Below are 21,194 nucleotides of genomic sequence, written 5' to 3' on the forward strand. Positions count from 1 at the left end.
GACAAGGGGAGCTAAAAGGAAATTGCAAAAATGCTCTCATTCTGGAGAGAGGTATTATCCTCATTTTATAGACAGGACAGCTGAGGCAGGAAGCCCCTCTCAGGCACATTAAGCTTTGCTCCTGGCATTCATCATCTCAGGCTATTGGGGCTGCTCTGCGTTCAATGAGTCAGTAATCCCAGGGGGAGTTAAATCCATCACACAGACCAGTATTTCTACAGCTAGGCAAGGGAATAGTGTTTAGTAACTGCCAAAGCTTTCTGTAAAGAATGTCTTGCCAAATCTCTGGTACACTAAATGTCCCTGAATATCGTGGTGGCTCCTCCTTGGCCTGACACAGGATGGGGCAATGCATTGAATCTGTACAGACCCACAGAATTCAGGCAGAGATCATCAAAAGTGTTTTAATGATTAAACCATGTCAAACATTAACAATGAAGTATATTCAGATGAGCCAAGAGTTTATTACTAGCACATTTAGACAGCCTATTTTGAACATTATAGCTGCTGTACTGAGCTATGTAAAGACTCTGCAAACCAGTACCTAGAAATGAAGACACACGCACAAGCTTTGATAATGTAAACATAACAGACACTGTCTCCTTCAAAACAAGGAATGAAAACCCACAAGGCTAGTAAGAGAACTTATTAATTCCTTAAGAGATGTGCAAAAATTTAAAAAAATATTTAAAAACAATTAAATGTGTTAAAACTGGCATTTATATAAATATCAAAAAACCAAATAGTCAAACTTGAGCAATGACCAGCAGAATGTCTTGCACAATTCAATTTTTCAGAGCTTAATGGACTCCATCATGGAAGATACCAGAATACCAGCAACAGATATTGGCTCTGCAATTGACTCCTCATATGTGCAAGACAGGATTTTGCAAGAAGGAGTAACTTTAACCAGCACTCAAACCAAACCCTTAGATAACAAGCCAAAACATTACCAGTGATATACACAACTCACATTACAGAAACAGACATTTCCAGCACATTTCAGTAACATTTAAAAAACATTAGCTATGACTTTAACTGTTTAAACTTGCTTATTTGGGAAAAAAAAAATCTTTGTGTTAGGCACATTTTGAAAGTGAATGTATGCTACATGAAGAACAGTTCAGATACCAACTTACACACAGACAATTCCATCAGAAAAGCATCCTTCTGGCTCCACTTTTAAATATGCTTTTGGATATGTCACAGACTTAAACAGTAGCTCCTAAAATACGGATATGGCTATGGTAATAATACTTGAAACTGCCAGTTTCTTATTAAAAACCACTCTTCATTTAGCATTTAAGAATTCTCAGAAATAAGAAAGAAAAAAAAAAGAAAAAAAGTGAAAAGAATAGATGGGTCCACCCTGTATATGCTCTAAACTTTAGAGACAATATTTAAATCTTACTCGACTGTGTAAGCGCCAATTACTTTTATGTTAGTGATGTACTTCAAATAAAAAAATAAGATCTATTAAAAAGGTAAAATAACTTTTCCATCTGTTTTGTGACTGTTGAGTCAATTAAAGCCAAATATACAAAACTAAATGCGCCGTTTCCAATTTCACTGCATCGAGTAAGAGATACGTAGCATTGTGTACCACACACAGAACAGTAAAATGATCAATGCATTCTTCTAAGTGACTTTTTGATAAAAAGTCAATCAACTGAAAAGTTGAAACATTCCCTAATTTTTAAACCAGTAATAAGCTTTGGGCCCTGCTTTTTAATTTAAGGCATGTGTGTTTATCTACCGAAACCAGCATCATACAAATTACCTCTACAATCACATGCATGATCTATAGTTAAAAAAATGGAGGTTTAGATTACAGTGTTTTCAAATTGTGAATCATAATTCAGCACCTATCATATTGACTAGTAAGGCAACAGCAGTGTTGGATAATATGATAATACTCCCTTCCACAGTCTATAGCAGGGTCAATGACAGCCCAGAATTATTTTTAAACTTTAACCTACTTTAATGTTCTGTATACAGTTTCTAGGGTGTTTGCACTGGTTAAGTCCTACATAAATCACACTATTCTAGGCAGGAATAGTTACAGTAGCCATTAGAGTATTAGTGCACAACTCTCATTGTGCTTACAATCAGATGATTTTGTTGTTGGGGTTATCAAAATGGTTTTTCAGTTTGGTCTTCAATCCTTCCTTTGTTTCCTTTGTTTCACATTGTTCTCAAGGGAAGAAAAGCTGTTTGTGTACCCGTTTGCAATGGCCGTAGAGCCATTCTGATACTCTTTCCTCCTCGAGGATGCCTTCTTGTTGTAAGTCTAAAATACATGGAAAGACACATGGTTTTGTTTAATTAGATATAAATAACCACTTCTTCACAGTAATTCTAGAAACACAAAAGTAAACTTGCATTCATCATTTCTAAAGACCTTGTGCCGGTGGTAAGAGTCTAACAAGCTCAACCACTTTTTGTGTATGAGACTACACTTCGCCTTTCATTCATCACAGTGAGAGGAGTAGTTCACTTGAAAAGAAAAAGGCTTGGCAGTATGATGGCAGTGTTATACTAATAGTAAATCAGAAACAAGGGAAGCAATTTTATGAGCAGACTCATAATAAGAATATACTCAAAATGACATGTGAGGAAGTAGGTTTGAGGCACTGCAGGTGACAGTACCTTGAACAAAGCCAGAACAAGAGGTAGGTAAACAATAAAAGTGAAGTTCAGAGATAGAAATGTGATAGGAATTTCCATTGGCTAAGACAAGAATCAAAAACTAACAGGATTGGGGAGACTGTTTAAAAATTATAGACAGTAAAATATACATAATTCTTTTCAAAGGGGCTCAGCTGCCTGACAAAAGCAGATTTCCCCAAATTTCTGTATGAAAGTAATTTAAACAATTAAAAGTTAAAATATGAGCAAAATTGACAAAGAAAATCAAGTAATATCTGGACTATACTATAATGTTTAATTAGCATGTTCATATGCAGCAAGTGATAGAAATCATGGGACTGATTTTAAGAAGTACCAGAAGAACAGACAGGGAAGCCTGCTGTGTTTCCCCCCATGAATAATTCTCACAGGAACCAAAATGCCCAAATCTCTCAAATGACATTTGAATGACATTTGAAACATATAACAGTTTGCTTGACTGGGGGCAGCAGGCTGTTGGTTTGATTTTCTGCAGACAGTAGTTGTACATCTTTGTACAGAGCCCAGTTATGAACTGTTCTGAATAACACATACCAAGTCTGGATCTGTTCAAACATGAAATCAGATTTGTAGAAACACAACTAAACCCACTTATTTTCCGTATGAAAATACAAAAAAAGTGCCTGTAGAAGTGAACAAAATCCATATTTCTGCATGTTGTGAGTTTAGGAAGTTTCCCTGGATAAAAACCAAGCATCTCCCCTTGTAAAAGCAGAAATGAACAATTCCTTCGGGTGCTTCACAGGTTCACATGCTGCTGGTTTATTTCACACTGGAAAGCTTTGTCTTACCTAAAGCTCCTCCTCTCCCTTACCTGCAGCTAAAGTTGCAATAAGCCATTTTTTGTATAACTGGCTCACTGAAATTACTAAGCATTCTGAATGATGGGTACAAAGCATTAGAAGGCTTGAAAGTAGGGAGGGGGTGGATCAACAAGTGTAATACTTCAAGAACAAATGCACATTAGTGAAGGATAGCAAAAGGACATTTCCAGCATATCTTTCTGTCACAGCTTTCCAGTGAGATACAGCCAGCAGAATGCTAGAAAGAGTTGATGAATGTTACTTTTACCTGAATATAGAAATTTGTGAAGAGGATAATCAAAGAAATCATGTAAGAAATCTGAAAATACAGCCAGCCCTGAGGAAATGCACATGGCCAAACAACACCACAGCTGGTCTGGAAGATTGTCAAGACAAACTGAATCTGGGGAGAGAAAACAAAAATAAGAGAAATGGAGCACATTAATGGAAGGAGGAAAAAAAACATGAATGACCAAAACCTAAACAGTTATTTCCAAAACAAGTAAATAGTATGTAATATTGTGTGTTTGGCAAGTGTTTTCTCTGTAAACCTGAGTTAGCAGACATTCAGATTGTGGTATCCTGTTAAGTGTGTTTATTTCTATTTTTCCATTTTAGAACATCAGAGTAACTTAGGCAGAACTGATATATAAGTGTCCCAAGGAAGAAAGACCACGTTCTTCCTAGTGAGAGTTCAGTGGGATTTGACTTTACCATCCTAATGGAGTAGATCTGCATCTCACTGCTTCAGCTGCAAAAGACCTGGGGTCAACTTGGTCTACACACAGACCCCTGCAATCCCTTCCCACAGACAGGAACTGTCTGACATATGGCTCCAGAGGAAGAATGTTTGGGGTAAAGGCTGCAGGGAAGCTGGGGAGCCAGGGAGGAGGATAAGGGTTCAATTATCTTTAATTATCCCTTTTGGAAAAACAGAGTTTGGGCTTATGTGATGCAGAGGGCCTTAGGCAAAATTCATCCTCACATAAAGGCTACCAGATTAGGGAATGTTTATTTTAAAAGGGAAAGACTGTTTGTTCTGCTCTGCTATTTTGCTGCCCTAACAGCTATGCATGCAGAGCAGGCAAGGAAGTGAAAGCAGCTATGACAATAGCCAGGGGAGCAACTGAAGCACCAAGACACTGCACTCTGTAGCACTTGAACAACCAGGATGAAGAACAGAGCCTAAATCTGGAAAGAAAAACAGAAACAAACCTCAAACCAAAGCAAACCTATTCCTCCCATGAAAATAATGAGCCCTTAACTACAATACTTAGCCATCCTTCAGGAAGAACAGTGCTAAAAAAAAACATGTTGAGAATCAACACTGTGAATTGCTGGCAGTAAATGTTATTAATCATCACCAGCAAAGGTTATTAAAACTATTTACAGCTCTAAGAAGGGGTGGGGTGGGGGGGAAGAATATAAAAAATAATTTATCTCTAGGTTTCAGTTTCCCCCCTACAAAATGGGGAAGAGAGAACACTCATGCACATTTCCTTGTGATGTTCTGACATGTTGTACACATTGAAACCTGCTTCTCGTGCAGTATCACTATAGCATGTGCTGTATTACTGAATTTCACTGCTCTTACCACCTCCAGCATACAGTGGTCAGCTTCATCACCACACACACTAGAAACAATGCAAACTGATACAAGGAGTCCAACACGGAATTACAAGAGAAAAATCTGCCCATTTAAAGTGCAGAAAGAGAGCAGAAATATTGAATAGTTTTTAATAAACCATTTGCAACTGCATGCAAAAGTAGGACAGAAAAGGCATTGTCCCTCAGGACTAGAATGGCCCTTGTTAGCTGTGGATGGCATTGCACTCGGTTTCTGGTCTGTCCCAGCCTGACCAACCAAGCACAGGGAAGAGCAGGCTAGCTCAAGAGGGCTTGTAAGAAAAGCCTCCTCCCTGGCTACTGAGCCCCAGAAATCTCAGCACTGCAATTCCCAAATGCATCTAGCCACACAACATGGGGTGGGGGAGAAAGATCCCACAGACCTCAGCACTGATTCATGTACATCCCCAGTCCCCATGGTCCTGGAAACAGAGCAAACAGACGTGCAGAAGCTGGGTTTCTAAGGTGATGTAGGCACTACAAGGTGTAGAAGGTACTAGCTCTCATTCTCTCTTCCTCTATCCCCTGCCAAAATTTCCTGACTTGGTAAAGACAAGAGGACCTCATCATGAATAAAGAGCCTGCTGAAGCACTGAAGAGCAAGTCACTCACCAGCTGCCCCTGAGTGATGTACTTCTTCCACCACAGATAAGGACGCATTGCTGGAACAGCAGACAGTCCGTAGTAGGAGTACATGAGGACATGGATAAAGCTGTTCAGTGTGGCACCAAAGTAAGCTAAAAAAAGGGCAAGGGAAAAAGAAAGTACACTGCATTACCAGGAAGGAACATGCTGTTTCATGGAACCTACAAAAATAACAAGTTCAAAATGTTACTATTTAAAATATGATTTCTCTTAGAAGAAAAGCAAGAGGGTTCTTTTTTTACCCTGTTTTTTATTCTGCCTACCCAATGGAGTAGCTGAGCTGCTTTGCAGCTTTGTGCTTTACACCAGCCTTCTGGTTTTGTTTCCTCAAGTTACTCTTTTTTACATCTACATTATGGTTTCTCAAGGGAACTGAGGAAACTGATAAAAAGGAGGAACACTCACATACCAAACAATCAATAGTTTCACCCATCTACTTTTAGGCTGATTTCACTTCCTTCCAGGCAGGAGCCAATTTTGTCATTTATAACCAAAAAGCTTCAGATACCTTCAGAAACTGCAAGTTAGCTATTTTGTTTGTCCTTGTTCACAGCACCTTTAGTCATTAAAGAAACTTCTAGCTTAACACCAAACTGCATCGAGCTGTGATTACATAACAGAACATAAAGCTTGGAAGAAGACAAACACATGACTAGAAATAGCACAAAAGTGTTTTCAAACCACATGAGCACAAGATAGATTCCACGTGCATGCAGTTTTGATTGCTGTATGAACAAGGGCTGAGTTCCTTGGAGGAGAACGTGTTTCCAGATGCAGACTTTTTATAAGTTCAGTATTACTCACTGTTGTGCTGACAACACAAAACAAATACAAGTTTCTATGCTCTTTGGCTGAGAGACCAGACTCCTGAGGAATGCAGCCTCTTAGTCTGCACTGCCAGTAGCTGACATCCATTGGGTTTGAAAAGGTTTCTCTTGAATGGAGCGTTCAACAAAGCCAGCATCTATAAGCTGCACATCTTAACCACAGCTAAGCCATGATAATGCAGTTAAGAAACTAGATGCCAGCTAAATGCAGTAGAAGAATTGAAGTCAGATTGCCAAAGGTTAGCAGGATTTAGACAACAGAGACGTGGAAATTTTCCACTTAAGATTCATTTGCTCATGTTCATTAGTGCTCAGGGGACAAGATTTTAATTGAAATCATTTGTTATGGCCAGTGGTATAATGAGGTTAAATTAAGAAAGTCATATCTCAAGTGAATTTTACAGATACAAGGACTTAGAGTCACTTTTAGCTGTTTTACAGCTGAAACAAGCTTCTGGCTTGACCTGGAAAAAGGGTATTGTTTCATCAAAAGGTCTGTAACTACAGCAAAAACAGAGAAAAGCAAGGTTGATGGGTATCTGACATGGGCTAATGCACCTGATAAATGTCACACTGCCACAAAAATTCTTCAGTCTACACAGACATTCCTTTCCTAGAGGCTGTGCTGGCAGCTTAATTCCTGCAACCATCTACAACAGTTGCAATTCAGCAAAGCAGTTTATATGGTACAGAACAAGTCTTGCAGCTGAAGGTACCAGAGATGTTTGGTTTGATCAAAAGACCACCAGAACAAAGCTCCTGATGCAGATGTTCCCCCACCATAACCCAGTACTTACAGTGACCACAAGGCACCCAGTTCATAACAAACCACCAGATGTTCAGCATTGTTGCATGGTGGTAGACATGCAGAACAGTGATCTGATGATTATTTTTCCTCAAAATGAAAAAGAAGGTATCCATGAACTCAATGAGTTTGGAGAAATAGTACCACCAGAGGACACGTATGATCTGGAAGGAGGAAACAAGTTTTAGAAGCATTGCACATTGTGGGGGTTTTCAACTCTTATGTTATCTAAGTGATCAAAATTCAGATTCTGTCCTGCACTACTAGGATTGAAGACACTGCTGGAATCTTCTGTAATACTTCTGCCTCAGGTTTCTCCAAGGAGATCGAGGCACAAATCTACAGCTACAGCTGAAAACAGGACGACAAAGACTGCTTCAGGAGGCTACTGCTGTGCACCTGGGTTGTCCTGGGAGAAATAAGAAAATATTTAACCAGAGCTGGTGCTGCAGTGCTCTCTGTAAAGGAGAGGTCAAAAGTGTGACCAGAAGAAATCATCACCACATCTCAGAAAGAGAAGGGGAGTCTCAACACAGAGTGGGTGGATACAGTCTGGACACGAGGTCCTCATTTTTTGATCTGGGACTCTTGAAAATTTGCACATAATTACTCACAAAAATACCAACCATGAATATATCAGAGATGAATTATTATGTCTGACAGTGCATTGTCTATTGTACTGCAAAGGAAGGAAAATAGCTTACAGTTTAACCAAAATGTGCATAATCAATACTGTTCTGCTCTCCACTTACACTCAAGTGGACAATTTGAAACATTTCCAGCTCTAAGTCTCGATTACAGTACCTTCATATCGGCCTCTCCTCCACTGTGTGTATCCTGACAGAAGAAATTGTATCCTCCTTCCAATACTCCCGTCACCAGCTGAGCAAATAAAAAAAATAAAGTGTTACTGGGGAGAAGGCTGAACTCTATGGCACCTGCAAAGCTCCACAGTGGCTCTGCCCAGACATCTGGTGTCAAGAAAATCCTGGGCACCTGAGGCTGGCATTAGGTTGAATTCAAGTTTCAAGCAGTGACTGAATCATAGTGAAGGGTGAATTAATAAATTCTCCCAACTGGGGTATACCAGAATAAAAATAGGAGAAAACATTTTATCCCCAATTATCCCACAGTGTGAGTATTTTCAGAGTGAAGTCTCCTTCTTTGCTGATGATCTCATTGTTAGAGAAAGTACATAATCAAAGTTCAGTAAATACATTTTTCTTCTGATTACTTTTGGAAAGAGCTACATCTTTAAAAAATTTTATACTCAAGAGATGTGCCTACAATTTTTTCAGCCATGTGACAAAGCATATTTTCAGCTTTGCTCTCCTTAAGAGCTAACAACACATGCTTCACTGCATTGCCATTCTTCAAGATCTTTTTAAGCAATTCGCTCATGCCAAGCACATTACAACCTTCCCAATACAAGTGACTTCCTCTGCAGGATATGCCACTGCTTTCCTGACTTCCTGGCATAACAAGTAACACCTCAAACATAACGGAGTCACAATAAAGAGTAATGACCAGCTATTAGTCATGACAGATGACAGGGTGTCTGCTGTGGAGGGGCTGGCCCTAATCTCTAGAGAAACAAGGTCCGTGTCGGATGTTCTCACCCTTTCACAGATGGTAGGAGATGGTAGGACAGGTTGACTTGAATGGGAGAAGGGAGCATGTGCAAAGACATGAACAAGATCCCCTTTAGTATCTCAACAGAAGGGATCATTTTATAAACAATGTTCAGATGTTCTTCCTCTTGGGAATAGCATGAGGAGAGGAGTAACAACTTGAGGCAACTCCCAAGTGAAAAAAAAAAATTGTTCGGTATCTCATAAAACATCTGAAAGGCAGAAGCAGTTGTATGTTTTTGGCCTTATCTATCTGCAGGATAAGAAATAGCTTTGCAAAGCCACAGTAGAAATTCCTTATACTAAAAGTCATTTTAAAAGATCACTTGATTAAAGGACTACAATAACAGGTATGACTAAATGCTGCTCAGAACTGTGAACAGGAAGCTAATTTTAAAAGGTTCAATGAAGATTATCACTTAAATGATCTACCTTTCCCCAATGTTATTTCCTTCATGCCTCATTTTACTCCTAAATTAGCTTTTAAAATACTCAGTCAGCCTAGGTCATTATTTTTGACCTTCTGAGATAGTATTATTGCTGTGATTTAGGGGAAAAAACGTACATCTAGTTATATAATAATATACAGATCTGAAAGTATCTCTTGTATTAGAGATAAATCAATAGCAGCCTCCCACAGCAAGGGCAGGGCAGCCGTGCACATCAGCAGCAGAGCCAGGCACTTCCCTACCCAAGCAACAAAGGGAAGGCAGGCATGCAAGGACTCCTCTCCTGGCTGCAGGGCTCTGCAGAGGACACCAGTTTAGAAGTGGTACCTTGCTCAAGGACCAGCTGTGCCCCAGAGCAAGCTCTGCACCAAGCCACCACCAGGCCCTGAGGGAAAGACTGCGCGCCTTGCAAGTGCCCGCCAGTCCCTCAGACAGAACACCACATTGTGCTGTGATCATGTTAAGAGCTTACAGATGTTTTCATACACTTCTCATAGTTCAAGGAAGTGTTAGGAATAGAAGGATAATCACATTGTTTACATTGTAATTACTCCATCATTAATGTGCACTCCATAAACCTCTTCCCAGTAAAGGCTGGCATAGTGAATCTACAGCTCTTTTCCTGCAAGCAGTACAGGTTCACCATCTAAAGTGTAATGCAACCAAAGGTGTCTCCATGGATCCCACCTCTCTAAGGGACAATGGCATCAGTGTGGCTATGAGCAGTGGCTTCACCTCAATCTGAGTACTCTCTTCTTTACAAAAGAATGTATTATTGTATGCTAGGAACTGTAATACTCTCACAGCCACAAATGACATGACATAAGAAAAGCAACCTTTGTAGGAAATGTCAGCATATTTTATCATATAAATAGCTAGTAGAGTTACAAAAATAATTTCCTTCCCCACTTTCAAGAAGGAACTAATTGGTTAAAAGCTGCTACAGCTGCCCACAAACTGCTGTTGCTGCCCACAAACCTTACTCAGTGCAACATACAACATGTAAATAATCTTCCCCATTTAGCCAGCTGCTCCTTTGCCTGGCATCATTATTTCTTGCAGCCACAATGCTTTAATCCCATGCTGGAAGGCTTCAGAAAACAAAACCAAGAGATCACTCTGAAACATGACCACAAATGGCTCCATTATGCACGTGTGTACAGTCCCAGGAAGCTGCTTCCCTGCCACCCTAAAAGCAATAAGGAGGGGTGGGAAATTTCCAGCAGTGCATTTAAGTCCTTGCTCACACTTGATGTGGGCTGCTCCCTGGATGCCAGTGTTTCCAAGACTCCTTACACCACTGTACAGTAGGTGTGAAACCTGCCCAGAAACAGAGCAGTGGCTCCTCTGCCCACACAGCCCTGGACTGCCTTTCCTTCCTTGCCCGCTCTCTCCAGAAGTCCTTCATCTTCAGGCTGGCAGGAGTCCAGGGTGCTGATGGCACTGCTGATGGACAACCACAGGAAAATCTTCTCTTGAGAAATTAACATGTCCAGAAAAGGCCAATTATAGCCATTTGCACTTGAGCAAACCACTTCACATGGTTTCTAAGCAGCACAAAAAGACAGTTCATAAGCCAATTTAAATGGTACTCAAACTCAATGTTAAGCCCCTCAGCTCAGGGGAAAACCTGCAGCTCAAGATTCCATTTGTGCTGAAACAACCCACACTTTCTTCCCCTGCAATGAAGTTTTCTTTTTTCCTATTGCTTTCATTTTGTAATTCTGTTGCTGAATTCTTTGAAATGCTGTGGCACATGCTTTTTTATCACCTCTGCTACCAAAATAGGCCAGGACACTTATGCCAGTCTGACTGGGTGGAGGAGCGGTGTTACTGTGGAGGACTTGGTTTTTTTCTCATGATAAAACTAAAGTCTGAGACTCACTGGAGAGGGGCAGATAAGGGACCTAGCACTGCATCACACTGTCAAGGCTGATGGGTTTACAAGGCTCAAAACACAGCTAGATTAGAATGAAGAGAAACAGAAGTTGAGGTTGATCAAAGAAAGCAAATGCCTGCACAGATACAGAATTTTATCTTTACGTGAATGCAGTTACCCCAGGGCAGAGATAAGAGCTTCAGGAGGGTGGAGAAAGAAAGGGGAGAAGGAAGAGCAGCCTAGCTGCCACCCATGGCTCCTGTGACACAGCACCTCTGCACAGAGTCCCCTGCAACACCTCATTCATCAGGAAAATCTCAGACTTTGCTCAGGCAGATTCAGTAGGGAATTTTTCAGATGAAGAAAGGAGACAGTAAAGAGATCACTTAATAAAGTGAGCCTTCATCATTGACTGGTTTTCTCTAATGTAAGCCCAGGTACTCCAGATCACTTGGCCAGTTTTGCTAACAAACTCCCCCAAAATAACACAGGTCTGTGTGCAGTGTAACTGGGTACCTGGCACTCCCAGCTGAGACTCAAGCAGAGAGGCACAGGCCCTTGCACAGGCATGTGTCACAGCATTGTGATCCCAGCACAGAGCAGCAGCACGGGGGAAGCAGGGCTGCTTCTGCTGTTCCAGCTGCTCCTGCAGCTCCCCCAGACACAGCCATGCCAGCCCATATCCTCTAACCCCACTGCCAGCCCCTGCTAGGCACCTTCTCCACCACGCAGGAAGCCATTCCTTGATGCCCCTGCCTGAGACATAAGAGTGTTATTCCTCCTTAATGTCCAAGCACTGTAGATTTTTACAGAACAAAGCATTGTTTGTCCCTAAAGAACATCCTGTCCTCCTGAAGTATGTGACAAATTAGACAAAAAACCTCTCCAGCTCCCCTAGATCTGCCTTGTCTGTTACATTGTCTGGGACAAGAGCAGTCCTCTTCTCTGTGAGTACCAAAACCGAGCTAAGTCATTAAATATCCTAATAAAAAAGGTATAGCAAGCACAGACAGAAGCTATTAGGAATTCCACCTAACAGGTCTTAAATTTCTAGTGATTGTAGACCGAAGTGCACAACACCTAGAATTACACAAATCCTATGATGCCAAACTTCCCCATGTTACTGTTTACAATCATTCAGACATAAAGGTCAGAAAACCAAGTAGGTCATCCTTTTCATCCCAGCTGGGAGGATACCTCACTTTAACATCTTGTTTTGGTCACATAATATGCAAACTGAGCTGTGATGCTATGAATCATGACCTGAATCACCATAGCTGTAACTCAGGAAAAACTTCAAAGTAGGGTTTCAGGTGTACTGTACACAAGCTATTAAAGCAACTTCTTTTCAGACACGCTACTAAACAAGTTCATAAATGGTGACATTTTATGATTTTTCCTCAGAGTAGGATTGAAAATATTTAATCCAACTGAAACTCAAAATGGAGTTTTGAGAGTTCCTTACAACAAGGAGGAGAACAGGGAGTTACTCAAGTTTTCTGAATGCTGTTCCTCATCATTCTGTCTTAAAAGCAAGTAAGTGCACTATGAAGTCCTGATATATGGCTAATCCTTCAAAGGAAAGTTTCCAAGACTGATGAGATATGAGCAAGGGTATCACATGCTGTGCAGGTACTCCAGATAGAGAACATACCTAGAGGTGCAAGAACCCATTTTTCCCTGTGCCCTTTGGTTCTCTCCCTGCAAACATCAAGCAGTGTGGTGTTATGTCAGCATGGCTCTCTGCTTTGCAGCATTTTTATGGGATCAGTCCCTTGTTGCAGGGCATCACTTGCCCTCAAATTCAGCTCGTAAGTGCTGCCAACCACATTTTATTGCCACTATAATGTGTTTAATCATCTTCATAATGCTCTAGCTTTGTGTATGCCCATTTACAAGGAGAAGGTATATTTACAATACTAACAAACAGTTCCATGTGGATAATACTAGATTAAGAGCAACACTCATTTTCACATGAAGTATTTCATTATATAGGAAGGAGGGGTCTTAATATTCACTGCATTTTAGTTGTGTCATTGCTCCACAATATAAAAGCTATTTATCTGGTTACAAGTATGAGGACTTCTTCAGCATACAATGAACAGTCCCCCCTTGGTAACCAGTTTATTGTTAGCAAGAAAAAGACATTTATAGGATCAACAGTTTGGGTATTTTCTCTTGTTTAAATTTACCAGCAGGTTTTGTAACAGAGCAGAATATTACAGTAATTTAGAAACTATGAGTATTATTCCAAGTATTCACACTTGGTACAACTGAAGAAAAGCCTGCACTTCTAAACTCTCAATAACATTACTGGAGGTTAAAACAACAGATCATTATATAACTGTAAATAATACCTGCATCAAATAATGCAGATGGACATTGAAGTCAACATCAACACTACATTTAAACAAATGAAACTGATCAACACACATATTTTCTGGATTAGAACACCCTGACAAGGAGTTTAGAAATGTAAGCACATCAAGAACACAAGTAGTTCCAAGTACCTACTGAATCCAAAACAGCTCCCAACCGAACAATTAAGTATCAAATTTCTTAATAAACCAACCCAATAAATTTTGAGTAGACAATTCACTACACAAGAGAAATAACATTGAATTTAAATCACTTCATCTCTAAAACACTCACCTTGTAAAACACTATAGAATTAACTACAACATTAAAGGAGAATCACAGCTTATATACACTTCTAAGCTCATGCAAAAAAAAAGAGATTAGTAGTTTTAGTCCTAGGCTGCATTTGAAAAGACTGTAGTGAAAGAATTGAAAAGAGGATGCTGAAAATGAAATATCTCCTTACAGAAAGAAGAAATACTTTGGTTAAAAGTGTGCCAGAATATTCTGTCCATTAAAGCAAAAGAGTAATTTTCTGACCACATCATTATTTACACTACCATAGTTCTTCATTTTCACTTGAACAAAAACAGACAGTTCTGAGTATAAGTAGCTAAAGAGATCTTTGGGAAGTAGGGACTTTACACTGCCTAAATATTTGTGTTTTTATGAAAGGAAATAAGTCCACAGAAAGTTCAATTCAGTCTGAAATCTTTTTGTATGTTTAGATTTTAAGCTCAAAGAAACAGATGAATCACAATGGCATTGTTTCAGCAACATTTTTTCTCAGCAAAACTAAGAGGATGCAAAAGAACCTATTGCAAGCTTACAGACACAGATGCAAGGAGTGCGTGCATGATTAAACACGAGTAAATAAAACATTTTGCCCTCCAAATAAAGCCACAATTTTGCTACAAAGTACTTTGTACAGTCCACCAGCACAATCGCATTGAGCAAGGAGACATTACTGAAGGAGTAGCCAAGTTCATGCTGAAAGATCAAGACGTCACTTCCACTGACTGAGCAAAGTGCATTTGAAACATTGCTGCCCAAGGTCAGCAGAGATGTTTAAGGCAAGGCTTGTTTCACACCATCCTTAGAGGTAACATTACAATTAGGGTTTTCTCCTCAGACAAGTGACATTGAAAATGGTTGCACCATTTCTGCAGATGCTTCCCGAATTCAGAGGCACTGCTCTACTTTCAACATGAGCCAATGTAATTAAAACAGACACTGCAAAATAAGCCTGAGCAACCCTCTCTCTCTTACCTCATAAAACATATACAGAGAAAGCAGCGTAAGTCCAAGGTTGTAGATCACTAGAATACCCCTGCACGAGAACGGCTGCTTATTTCGCATGTACTTTGGTCCTAGCCACACAATTAGTAAGTACAAGGCAGAGAAGATAAAGGTAGGTGTATAGTTCTCCAGAAGAAGCCATCCTTTTACTCTGGGGTCTGAAACAAACAAACAAAAACATACAAACACTTAGATTTTGTAAGGAGAGAATTCAATACAACTAAAAATAGTTGTACCCAAAATTATTCCAGTGCTGGAACACCAAAGAAAGACAAAGGAAGTGCAGCAAGCCCTTTTACTAATGGCCACGTTGCTAATTACAAAAAACATTTTATTTACACATTTAAGAAAGCAGAAATAATTCTTTTCCTAAGGCAAAAATATTCTTAAGTTATTACCACTATTATTTTTAAATACTCATTACCATTCAGAACTGTCACCCACTTGAATACCGCAGATAATTATAAAGAAAAGCTTCAACAAATCTCTCCCCTTTATTTTCTCAAACCAACCCTTCCTGATGGTACACATCTTATTTCCTAGAGTCAGCAAACTTAGGAGTGAAGCAGACACCTCTGTAGGTATAGGTGATGATCCTGATAATTATTTTCCAGTCAATCCCAACACAATTAGACTTATGTATGTGCTATTAGAAAGAATTAAATTTTGGAGTCCTTGTATGAGCAATGGAACACAGAGCAGTCAGTCCTGCCTGAGTAACCAGTCTGGCTGGCAATGCATCAGCTTCTCAGGAAAAGCTCAGAGAATTTTAGGGACCTACTTGGAACATGAGTGTGATCCTTTTGAACCACATCTGTGTTGTCCACACCCAGCAACAGCACAGTACCTCACTCTTCTCACTAAAGTCAGCCCAGAGTACTGAAACCAAGTAAACCAAACTATGAATGAACAATTCAAGTATTGCTGTCATTCACAGTCTCAACTTAATTTTAAAGGAGTCATACATGGATCCTGAATGTATGAAAGGAGGCCTTAAAGCTGTAGGTTGGAAAGTAGGCAGGCAAGGCAGGGAATTGTTTGGATTTGCCACCTTTATGGTTCATGATTTTTCTCATACAGCAAACAGAGACCATATGCCAGCACATGCAATATGTTAAATTGCCTGGATGTTCTGATATAAACAGGCTTAGTATGGAGAGAGAGGCAACAAGGGCACCGAGATACTAATAAAAGCAAACAGAAAACACACTTAGAAGAATCAGAGGCTTGTTCCATCTCCTGTGGACTTTCTCCTGAGAAGGGGCACCATCACTGGATCTTGAGTGGGACAGAGAAAAGGCATTACTACAGCAGTCAAAAGAAGAAAGCACATGCCACTGAGCAGCACTGCTCTGCACGCTCTGTGCGGGATGCAGCCATTTAATCCCCCTGGTCAGAACCAGGTGGAACTGGACCATCCTAACCAAGCCCGCAGCATGAGGCCACTGCTTGTCCTGGTTCCTCAGTCTCTGGCTTCCTCACACTGACCAGGACTGCAGTTCTCCACCAGCAGAGTTTTTCCCTGGGTGAAACCTACCAAAACTATTGCTTCTTCAAAAAAGAATGGTTTCAAAGAAGCAGTGTTTCCCAAAAACTATAGATATTTTTAGTGAAAAATTCCAGAGATCTAGTTATGAAGGCAAGAGTATTTTTAGAGTGGCCTTTTTAGAATAAAAGCTATTACTAAATTTAAAAAAAACCCAAAAAAGCAGCAAAGATCTGAGTGAGGTAAGTCACCCACTAAGACAAACAACATGAGCTTAACTGATAGCAAGAATGACCTCTTCAGGTCAAAAGATCAGGAGCATTGAATAGACTCTTATTTATTACACTGTCAGACATTTTGATGCTTTGCAGGTCCTAAAGAAAGTAGTCACCTGTCAATGTCAAGTTAGAGGAAAAATGTTTCTTATGTTCTAATAAGATCAGTTTAATTTATGTATTTATTATATTATTTTTATTTATGCATTTATTTATTAGCTTTTGAGAAATCTTACCTCTGGGTCCAAGCCAAACATCAAAGTAACTATTGATTGTTTTATCCACAAGTTCCATTATACAACCTACTGAAATGGAAAGAAAAAGAGAAAGTTAGTTTTTCTGCTCAGGAGAATAGTTAGTTTTTCTGCTCAGTTTACTGTTCAGCATCTGAACACATTCTGTAAGGGTTAACAAAGAAAATACTAATATGCAAAAATTCTAGCAAACACAATGGACTTTCTCAGCATATAGTAAGTACATGAAGCTTATTCTAGTCTCAGAGAGTCATTGGTGTACGAGCTACATTTCCCACTGAAGTTATTAATCACAGTCATAGATGCACAGAAGCTTAAAATAATTAGCTCAGATTAACCTGAAGTTCTTTCTAGTTCTGTATTTTGTACACACAAATAAAAGCTGGTATCTTGAAAGATCCCTCAATGAGGAGGAGGACTGGACTTTGAGAAAGCCAGCAACATTGAAATTTTCAGATAAAGACTATGAAGCTATTTTAACAAAGAGTCTCAACTAGCAAGGCCAGCTAGGGAAGAGGAGGGAAGGAGGAAAAAAGTAAACAGTGGCTCTGCTATCACCTGCAGATAGGTGACTGATTACAGCTCTGATTAACAGCCCATAAAACCAAGAGATCAACAGTCACCCAGTGACAGAGAGGGCTGCAGAGTCCAGGGAGAAAATACAGCATCTCCTGGCATGAGCATCTCCAGTTCCAGAAACTGCTTACTGCTAAGACATTACCAGGTAAAATTCATCCAACATCAGTAGAGTGATCAAATGTCATCTGTCAGGTCCTCACACAGCCACTGTTTATGGGTAGCACCTGGTCTGTACATGGAGGCACCCATGTTGTGGTACCTCACTATGGTTAAAGCAGGAAAGAAGCAGCAACACTGTCCACAAGCAGGGACAGCTGTGCACAAAGCTGTTCCCAAGAGAAGAGGAAGTAATTTTCTTCTTGATTAAGAAAAAACAAACAAAAAATAACCACCAAAAACCCTAACCAAAACAATAACCCCCAACTATCCCAATTTCCTCTTTTCTATCCAGAACTGTACTGTACTTTCACTAATAAAATTTTATCCACTTCTAACAGAATGGTTTTCACTTTGTGGTGTTTCTCCTTTCCTAAAGTATTAATATTAGGAATAATTTTTAGCTATGAGAAAATAACATAAGCAACACAAGCTGTCAGTATACCCACAGCACCAGCCAAAACAATTACACAAGCTTATTTGTACTTGTTAAGAAAAAAAAGTTAGTATTTTCTTTTTTTTTTTAGTTTTACCTAAATAAATATTTCCCTTCCACCTGTGCAAATCCCGTCTCTAGGGGATTTCTGATTTATGCAAGTTAAATTAATCATATATCCTCTGGTTTTGGTCAGCTGGGACTGAAACCTCAATTTCATCCAGGTCCAACAAGAAAAGCCAAGCAGGATCCAAATTATGCTTTCTCCCCAGTCCCAAATGGGACTGGGAGCCAGTGCTGAAGGCCTGCAGGGGCTTTGACTTCCCATGGGACCAAGCAAATACAAGGGGCTTAGTCATGCATTTCCACTCTGTGGTCTTCTTCCCCTCCACTGCAGGGCCCCAGGCAGGAGGAGGCCAACAGGCTCCCTGAGCTCCCTGAGCACTTCTGCCTGCACCACCAGCCACTGTGCCCTGCAGGGCTCTCAGGGACACACAGGAGAGACTTTCACTTCCATGTCATACTATTGGGACTACAGAAAGCCACAGGAACATCACTGGAATCTGCTCAGCAGGCACAAACAAAAGGGCTTGATTGAAATACCCAGAAGTGTTAAAAGTGTTTTGCAGCCCTAATTCTTACTGGTTTTATTTTCTGACTTAACAAGCCCAGCCCAAGAAAGCAAACACTTCAGAATAAAGTGCATTTTTGGGATTATGTCACCTCACCAGCTATGGTACTATGAGCACTTGTGTGAATGGCCACAGCACTGGCACAATGGTGTCCCAGGAATAAGGAAACATAACTTGTGTCACCAGAAGCACAAACATCAGGAAAGCTGTGAGAAATGAGTATATAATTACAAGGAGAAAAAAAGATATTTAGAGAAAGCACCTTTTTTATCATCTCATCATTTTTTTTCATTTGTCAGCTATTAAATATTGCCACGAAACCCACTCTGCTGGATGATTCATTTTGTTGTTTGAGATCCCCACTTAAACAATTTGTTGCTCTTTTGATCCAGTACTAATTGGCCTAGTTATGCAGCACTGCATCAGGCAATAATCTGCATCTGACTTTAACCTTGCTTCTCACAGGCAAAGGCTTCAGATGGCAGAGGCTGGTACAAAACCAAAGGTTTGTTGTACTAAAATATACAAAAAAGCTCATGCCAGAAGTGACTTGCTACATCCATTGCTACATTCACTGTACACTAAAAATGCATATATGTAAATCAAACAAGTTAGAAACCAGAAACAAACTCTGCCTAGCTATAGTAAAGACAGCAAGAAATGAAAGTCCACATTGAAGTTCTCCATAAAACTGAAAGAAAAAATCATTCCCCAAGAGGAGGAGGCCTCTACAGAGGTCTCAGCTTTTTTGGGCTGGTACCCCAAAGCAGCTTTGTGTGGCAGCATTATCCGACAGCAGATTGTAAAAGACACAGCAAAGGAAAAACTACTCCTGGTGTCGATTTCCAGAATTTGCAGAAAAAGAAATTGTTTCAAAAGGAACTCATTTGTGTAACAGAAAAACAGAAGGAAACAATCTGCTTTTGTTCGAGAGGGGGTCATGTGAAAATGCATCAAGTCTCCTGCCAACAGCCACACAACATTAAACACTGCTTCAACAGCAGCAACTACAAGGGTTCTTTTTCAATTAGAATAGTTTCCCAATTCAGAGAAACATCGACTCCCAGAAAAATTAAACCAGTGGCCATTTGAAACACTGTGATTGGCCTGTTTCCTAATACTGAAAGTAAGGTAAGCAAATTCTGCACCTGACTGCACACATGAGAAGATCAGCAGCTCCTTTACCTACAAGTCATCCCACAACAAGGCACACTATTCACAGAATCATGGAATGGTTTGGAAGAGACCTCTGAAGCTTATCTAGTCCAACTACCTCACCATCTTCCACTCAAGGTGCTCAGAGCCCCATCCAATCTTGGAAGTTTTTGTGCATGGGGCATCTATCACCTCTATGACCAATTTGTTCCAGTGCTCCAATGTCCTCACTGAAAAAACTTCTTCCTTACATCTAGTCTAAATCTGCCTTCTAGTTCAAAACCATTGTCCCTTGTCCTAACCCTACAGTCCCTATTAAAAAGTTTGTACCCATTTTCCTTGTAGGCCCCTTTTAGGTACTGGAAGGCCACAATAAGACCTCCCGGAGCCTTCTCTTTTCCAGGCTGAGCAGCTTCAACTTGCTCAGCTTGTCTCCATAGGGAGAGATGCTCCAGCTCTCTAACCTCCTCTGGATCTACTTTAACATGTCCAGGTCTTTCCTGTGCTGAGGACCCCAGAGCTGGATGCAGCACTCCAGGTGGGGTCTCACCAGAGCAGAAGGGCAGAACCTCCTCCCTCATCCTACTGGCCACGCTGCTTTGGATGCAGCCCAGGACACAACTGGCTTTCTGGGTTGCAAGCACATGTTGCCAGCTCTCCTCTACCAGTTCCCCCAAGACCTTCTCAGCAGGGCTGCTCTCAATCCCTTCATCCCCCAAACCATGCTGATGGTTGTGGACTTCCCCAGCCCAGGAACAGGACCTCACACTTGGCCTTGCTGAACCTCATGTGGCTCCCAAGACTCACTTCTTGAGCCTGTCCAGGTCCCTTTGGATGGCACCTCAGGCATGTCAACCACATCCCTCAGCTTGGCTGTTGCCAAACTTGCTGAGGGTGCACTCAATCCCACTGTCCATGTCACTGATGGGGACACTGAACAGTACTGGTCCCTCCACGGACCCTGAGGGACACCATCAGGACTCTGAGTCGCTGACCATTCCTCTCTGGAGGTGTCATCCAACCAATTCCTTTTCCAGTGAACAATCCACCCATCAAATCCATATGTCTCCAATTTAGAGAGAAGGATGTTGTGGGGCACTGTGTCAAAGGCCTTGTAGAAAATGACTGATTACATGAATAGCCTTATTCAGTACCTACAGTCAGGGAAAAAAGACCCAATTGGGCCACACAATGCTTTTTAAAACATGTAC

The 21,194-nt window shown here is 40.6% G+C and overlaps 1 protein-coding gene across 4 annotated transcripts in view; it reads right to left on the minus strand.

Annotated features, from left to right (window-relative positions):
• Positions 1-390: 390 nt before the first annotated feature.
• The window catches only part of ELOVL5 (ELOVL fatty acid elongase 5), a 39,511-nt gene continuing 18,707 nt past the window's right edge, over positions 391-21,194 (minus strand). For 3 of the 4 annotated variants that reach the window (XM_066547305.1, XM_066547307.1, XM_066547309.1), the window contains exons 2-8: positions 17,008-17,076; positions 14,981-15,168; positions 8,199-8,276; positions 7,387-7,558; positions 5,730-5,854; positions 3,760-3,894; positions 391-2,290 (exon numbers count right to left, since the gene is read on the minus strand). In XM_066547305.1, coding sequence (XP_066403402.1) covers positions 2,159-2,290; positions 3,760-3,894; positions 5,730-5,854; positions 7,387-7,558; positions 8,199-8,276; positions 14,981-15,168; positions 17,008-17,065 — 888 coding nt within the window. In that variant the 5' untranslated portion in view covers positions 17,066-17,076 and the 3' untranslated portion in view covers positions 391-2,158. The remainder of the gene's footprint in view (positions 2,291-3,759; positions 3,895-5,729; positions 5,855-7,386; positions 7,559-8,198; positions 8,277-14,980; positions 15,169-17,007; positions 17,077-21,194) is intronic. The other variant, XM_066547308.1, reaches the window with a different exon arrangement.

Source organism: Molothrus aeneus, chromosome 3, assembly GCF_037042795.1.
Source record: "Molothrus aeneus isolate 106 chromosome 3, BPBGC_Maene_1.0, whole genome shotgun sequence".
NCBI classification, from domain to species: domain Eukaryota; kingdom Metazoa; phylum Chordata; class Aves; order Passeriformes; family Icteridae; genus Molothrus; species Molothrus aeneus.